The sequence below is a fragment of the Leptonychotes weddellii genome, unplaced genomic scaffold (genome assembly GCF_054177405.1).
Source record: "Leptonychotes weddellii isolate Sample4059 unplaced genomic scaffold, ASM5417740v2 HiC_scaffold_8572, whole genome shotgun sequence".
Taxonomy (NCBI): domain Eukaryota; kingdom Metazoa; phylum Chordata; class Mammalia; order Carnivora; family Phocidae; genus Leptonychotes; species Leptonychotes weddellii.
The window spans coordinates 1-5706 of record NW_028056721.1 but is presented as its reverse complement, the minus strand read 5'-3'; the positions used below and the strand labels follow the sequence as shown (position 1 = coordinate 5706).

General features: G+C 38.6%; 1 protein-coding gene across 1 annotated transcript; it reads right to left on the bottom strand.

The window, feature by feature from the left end:
• Positions 1–598: 598 nt before the first annotated feature.
• LOC145719948 (dynein axonemal heavy chain 12-like) lies at positions 599–4092 on the bottom strand. Its single transcript, XM_081811576.1, has 4 exons — positions 3827–4092; positions 2780–2914; positions 2042–2235; positions 599–1513 (listed from the first exon to the last, which is right to left on the bottom strand). Exons 1-4 carry the CDS (start codon positions 3935–3937, stop codon positions 1264–1266), a joined length of 690 nt encoding a protein of 229 aa, XP_081667702.1. The 5' UTR covers positions 3938–4092; the 3' UTR covers positions 599–1263.
• Between the last annotated feature and the right edge of the window lie 1614 nt (positions 4093–5706).

Below are 5706 nucleotides of genomic sequence, written 5' to 3'. Positions count from 1 at the left end.
AAATTCTCTTAGCAGATTAGCAAAAACCCAAGTTTAAGGATATTCTCTTGTTGAGGGTAGTGAGACTTTAAATAGGCATAGCCCCTAGGTAAGGTAATTTGACTATAGATTTTAACCTGGCATTTACTGTTCTGGAATTTACCCTGAAGTCACACCTTCACACACACATGAAATCTAACACCAATATATAACATTATACAGGTACAAAAAAAGGAGAAAAAAGTTTATATTTGATGAGAAAAGTCTCCAAGATAAAGTAATCAAAGCAAAGGGGGGGAAATAATACATATAGTATGCTACATTTTATGTAGAAAGATGTCAGAATAAGAATATATATTCACATTGTTATATGTGTAACAAAACTCTGGAAGTATACACATGAAAGTCCTAACATTGATAACGTGAGTTATATGGGTGAGAAACATGGGAAGGAGACTTTCCAGATACATCTTTTTTTTTTTTTTTTAAGTAGGCTCCACGCCCAACATGGAGCCCACGCGGAGCTTGAACTCACAACCCTGAGACCAAGACCTGAACTGAGATCAAGAGTCAGACGCTTAACCGACTGAGCCACTCAGGCACCCCTCAGATATCTTTTTAAATTTTTTAAGCCACACAACTATATTCAATATTGAAAATGATTTTAAGTGGTTTCTTTGAAAAAATTTCAGGCAGCTCATGGAATCTCTAAGAGTGCTCGGCCCAGACAGGAACAGTGCTCCAAATGCTATCCGAGTTTGCTCTCTGAGTATGCCGACAGTGGAAACTTGGCACTGCCCCTGGGACCACTGCAACTGCTGCCTAGGGATGCTGGAGGCCTTATGCACGGTCACAAAAATACTTATTATCCTCTTGTAAAGATGACTGAAGCCCGTGAGGCTAACTAGCTTGCCCAAGGTATGCCATGGCCAAGCATAGAATTGTGATACAAACCTAAGTGGCGTGACTTTACAGCTTTCCCAACTAACTGATACCCTGTGTTGTTGCGCTTGGATAGGCTGATGGGTCTGCCCTGGTCATTTTTTACCCTCTTTATATGGTTGTCACTGGTCATTCTAGGCTTTGCTATCTGCCATCCATTGTTCTACAAAGGGATTGATTTCAGTGACTTTATCAGCAAAGGATGAAGCATGGATTTAGTAATAGATCAAGTTTTCCAGCTTCAGCTTTGGTTTTGCTTCCAAATCTTTCTATTTCTCTTCATTAGCACTGGATGATGTGAATAGCTCCTACCAGGGCTTTCTAAAATGTCATTAGATGTGTTCATACCTTAAAAACTTTTATCTGCTCCATTACTGTGGAGCACATAGTAATAGTAGGATTCTCTTTTGGTTCTTCTTCAAGTCTCTCTTCTCCCAGAGATCGCCTTTTTGCTGCCTTTCTTTTTTCTTGTAATTCCTTCTTTTGCTTCATTTGGAAAAATTTCAGGGTCTTAAAAATTTCTCGGGAAAATTCATCCACATCAGCTTCCATACTTTCCCCATTAAGGTCCAAAAACCCTCCATCCATCCACCTGAATTGAAGACAAAATATTAAACTCAGAAACTTCTGGAGTGCAAAGAGGGACTTGGAGATTCTTCAGGCTAACCTCCTCATTTTAATAGAGAAACAACTGTGGGCCAGAGCAGTTAACAGTTTTTCTTAATCACACAGGTAGAGTCGATGGTAGAGAGATAAGATTAACACCATCATCCCAACCATGCTGCATGTGCTAAAATATGTATCAGACTGTAAATGGCTGACTAAGAGTAGCCAAATGAAATGCAGATTTGACTCCAAAAAATATTAGTCAACTTCATTAATTGCATAAAGAGGTGAAACAGCTCTGGAAAACCCAAGTGAGACTTCAGTATCATATTGGTAAGGTCAGGCTACCTTAGCACCAGTTGGCATTTCTCCTGTATGACACTTGGTTCTCTTTCAAATGGATGAATATGTCCTACTTTTAAACACTTAGCCAACAACAATATAAAAAATCACTATACATCTACAAATCCTTTTACATCATTTGCTTAATTTTTATTACATTACCAGAAATTACCGTTTTTCTGTTCGTTGCCACCTCAGAACAAGACTGAAAAACTTCTGATAGGGCTCAATGTTCACTTTTAATTTATCCAGTTCAGGATATTTTGTCAATTCCCATTTGAAAAGTTCCTCTTCTTTATTAATAAACTGAGCTGCTTCCTCAGATTCCTGAATACGTTTTTGTAATTGCCTTACATCTGTCACATACTGAAAGCAAATAATTTTTTGTCTCAACAAATATCCAAGTAATGTTATAAGACTCTATGACACTGCATAGGCTGTGTCCTTGCATTTACATTGCAACTTTATTTTTTTTAAGATTTTATTTATTTGAGAGAGAGACAGAGAAAGCACATGCACACGAGCAGAGGAGAGGGGCAGAGGAGAAGCAGACTCCCTGCTGAAAAGGGAGCCAGATTCGGGACTCGATCCCAGGACCCCGGGATCATGACCTGAGCCAAAGGCAGATGCTTAACTGACTGAGCCACCCAGGCACTGACGCTGCAACTTTAAATATCAACTTTACAACACTACTATGATATAGAGCAAAAGATATGGTTCCATCTATTTTACAGATAGAAAGCTAAGTCACAACAAAGATCACATACATAGTACCAGTTCCAGGCCTAAGAATCAGACCCCTCTTTTGCCATAGTAAGCATATGTTTTTCTGTATTTTTAAATGTATGCAAACATGTCTCATATTAATCTACAGGCCTGTCATAGTTATGCTCTTCTGTGTTTATCATACCTGTTGCATGCGGTCCAATTCTGCAAATTCTGTAAACTCTTCCATGCGACGTGATTCCTTTTCTATTTCCAAAATCAGTTTCTCTCTCTTGGCAATTAGCTCATTTTCTTTTTTATGTTTAGCACTCTCAATGAGCTTTTTAAGAGACAATTTGATCAGGTTAATTATTTTGTTACAACGGAAACCTATCAAGTCAGAAATCTGAATGCTTTGTATGGTAATAAAAAACACCACAGAAGTAAAAATGAGTACAAAAGTGAAACACTAATAAAAAAATGCAAAGAATAATAAACCACCCAGAAAGATTTTCCTAGCTCTCTGAAGTGACTGTAATGATTCTTATGTATTATTAACAGATGCTGGGTAACGGTAGAAGCTACCACTTATTGAGCACATGCCATGTGTCAGGAACTACCCAATACCTTACCTACATTAGCACAGTTATTATTATTATTCTCAGTTCAGAGATAAAGAAATTTAGGCTTACAGAAATCAAGAGGCATGTCCAATGTCACTAAGTCATAAAAGACAAAATCTGCACTAGAACTTTGGTTTATCTGACTTATTTGCTTTTTCATTACTATACCATCTCACTTCCCACTTTAGGAGAAGTTGGTTTACAGTAGAACTGTTCCAAAATCTAAAGTATATTCAATCTGATATAAAATTCTGAATCTGCTACTTCTTTTCTCTCTCATCCTGGGCCAGTTACTTAACTTCTCTGAGACTCACTTTTCTCATCTATGAAATGGGGGAAATAGGAGGACCTGGGATTTCTGCAGGTACTAAATGAATTACTAAATGCAAAGCACTTAAGGCAGTGCTTACTATTATTACCAGTCTATAACAGTTCTGACCTCTTTAATGTCAGTCCCACTTCTTACCAGATCCTGTATTAAGCCTAACAGCCTGTTCTTAACCGGCAGGGCCATAAATGTTTCTAGCCCCAAACTCATATTGACACATAAAGTTAGTTTTTAAAGGTAGATCAAATAAATGTGCTTAAAATGTCAGAATACAAAAATATATACTGAAAAAGATATTTACCACATCATTTTCATCAAAGATGGGATTAATTTTCCTAGGCCACATAAGGATAGCTGAATTTAAAGCTAAGTCTTCTTGAGAAAATAGGAAAACATCTAAAAAGTAACTCATTCGGCGTTTGGATTCCTACAAAAGAAACTCCAGATATAATACACCATGTAGAAAAACTAAGGCATTATGGAAAAGAGAAGAACCAACAATTTCTAATACTCTAAACAAGGTTTTGGAAACATGTCATGTTTATGAAGACAGAACCAAAACTCTCACTACTTGTAATTTATATGATGGTATATGTAGACATCCCAAAAAAATCTTCAGATAAACTATTAAAATGAAGAGAAATAAAAAATATATAACTTTTTTTTTAAGAATTATCTATTTATTTGAGAGAGAGAGCACACACACACACGAGGGGCAGGGGGGGAGTGGGAGAGGGACAGAAATCCTCAAGCAGACTCCCTGCTGAGCACAGAGCTTGACCATGCAGGGCTTGATCCCAGGAGATCATGACCTGAGCCAAAATCAAGAGTTGGCCACTTAACTGACTGAGCCACCCAAGCACTCCAATATACAACATTTTTAAAGGTAAGGTTTTTAAAGAAAAAAGAAATTTCAAGAATTAATAAAAAATTCAGTGATCAATATGAATTTATATATAACAATAAATTTTATATTATAGCACAAAGTATAAAATAAATATCCATAAGTCCATAGTGATATAAATAAGTCATTGAATAAATTAATAAGGGAAGAAGGAGACAAATCTCCCGTGCAGAAAATTCCAAATAAATTATGTAGCTACTTTACTCCAGGAGAGTGTTAACTCCCCAGTTCTGAAGTGTGGGCTGCAAATAGTGACTTCCTTCCAGAGAGGACATATGGGAAGGGAGAGAAAAGAGTGGAGAGACCTGGGCGCCTGGGTGGCTCAGTTGGTTAAGCGACTGCCTTCGGCTCAGGTCATGATCCTGGAGTCCTGGGATCAAGTCTCACATCGGGCTCCCTGCTCAGCAGGGAGTCTGCTTCTCCCTCTGACCCTCCCCTGTCTCATGCTCTATCTCATTCTCTCTCTCAAATAAATAAATAAAATCTTTAAAAAAAAAAAAGAGTGGAGGGAACTGATAAACACTACTTCAGACTGGAGATCAAGGTCAACATCAATAGTGGTAAGTCATGGTGATAATATGTACCCCTGATATGATGTGATGAAAATGGCATTTGCCTTTGTGATCTGATCCTCCTTCAGAAAACCCACTACCTCAGTCTAATCATTAGAAAAACATCAGATGGGGCGCCTGGGTGGCTCAGTTGGTTAAGCGACTGCCTTTGGCTCAGGTCATGATCCTGGAGTCCCTGGATCAAGTCCCGCATCGGGCTCCCTGCTCGGCAGGGAGTCTGCTTCTCCCTCTGACCCTCCCCCCTCTCATGTGCTCTCTCTCATTCTCTCTCTCAAATAAATAAATAAAATCTTAAAAAAAAAAAAGAAAGAAAAAGAAAAACATCAGATGAATTCCAAAACGGGGCTACCCTCTGATATACCTGACCCATACTTCTCAACACTATGAAGGTCATTAAAAAAACTAAAGGGGGCAGCCTGGCTGGCTCAGTTGGTAGAGCATTCAACACTTGATCGCAGGGTTGTGAGTTCAAGCCCCATGTTGGGTGTGGAGTCTACTTGAAAAAAAAAAAAAACAGGGATTCTAGAAAGATGGCAGAGGAGTAGGGGACCCTATTTCAACTGGTCCCGGAATTGAGCTGGATATCTACCAGACCACTCTGAGCACCCACAAAACCAGCCTGAGATGTAAGAAGATCTGGATCTGTACAAACAGAATATCACAGGTGGTTGGTTTTGAGGTACGAAGCGGGGAGCCGTGAATCCG

Excerpts from the sequence above, each read along its gene's own strand:
- LOC145719948 (XM_081811576.1), bottom strand. The coding sequence starts at position 3,937 with ATGAGTTACTTTTTAGATGTTTTCCTATTTTCTCAAGAAGACTTAGCT. Across the intron at positions 2,915-3,826 it reads TCTTTGATGAAAATGATGTG|CTCATTGAGAGTGCTAAACA; the intron begins GTAAATATCTTT and ends TCTCTTAAAAAG. Across the intron at positions 2,236-2,779 it reads AATTGGACCGCATGCAACAG|TATGTGACAGATGTAAGGCA; the intron begins GTATGATAAACA and ends ATTTGCTTTCAG.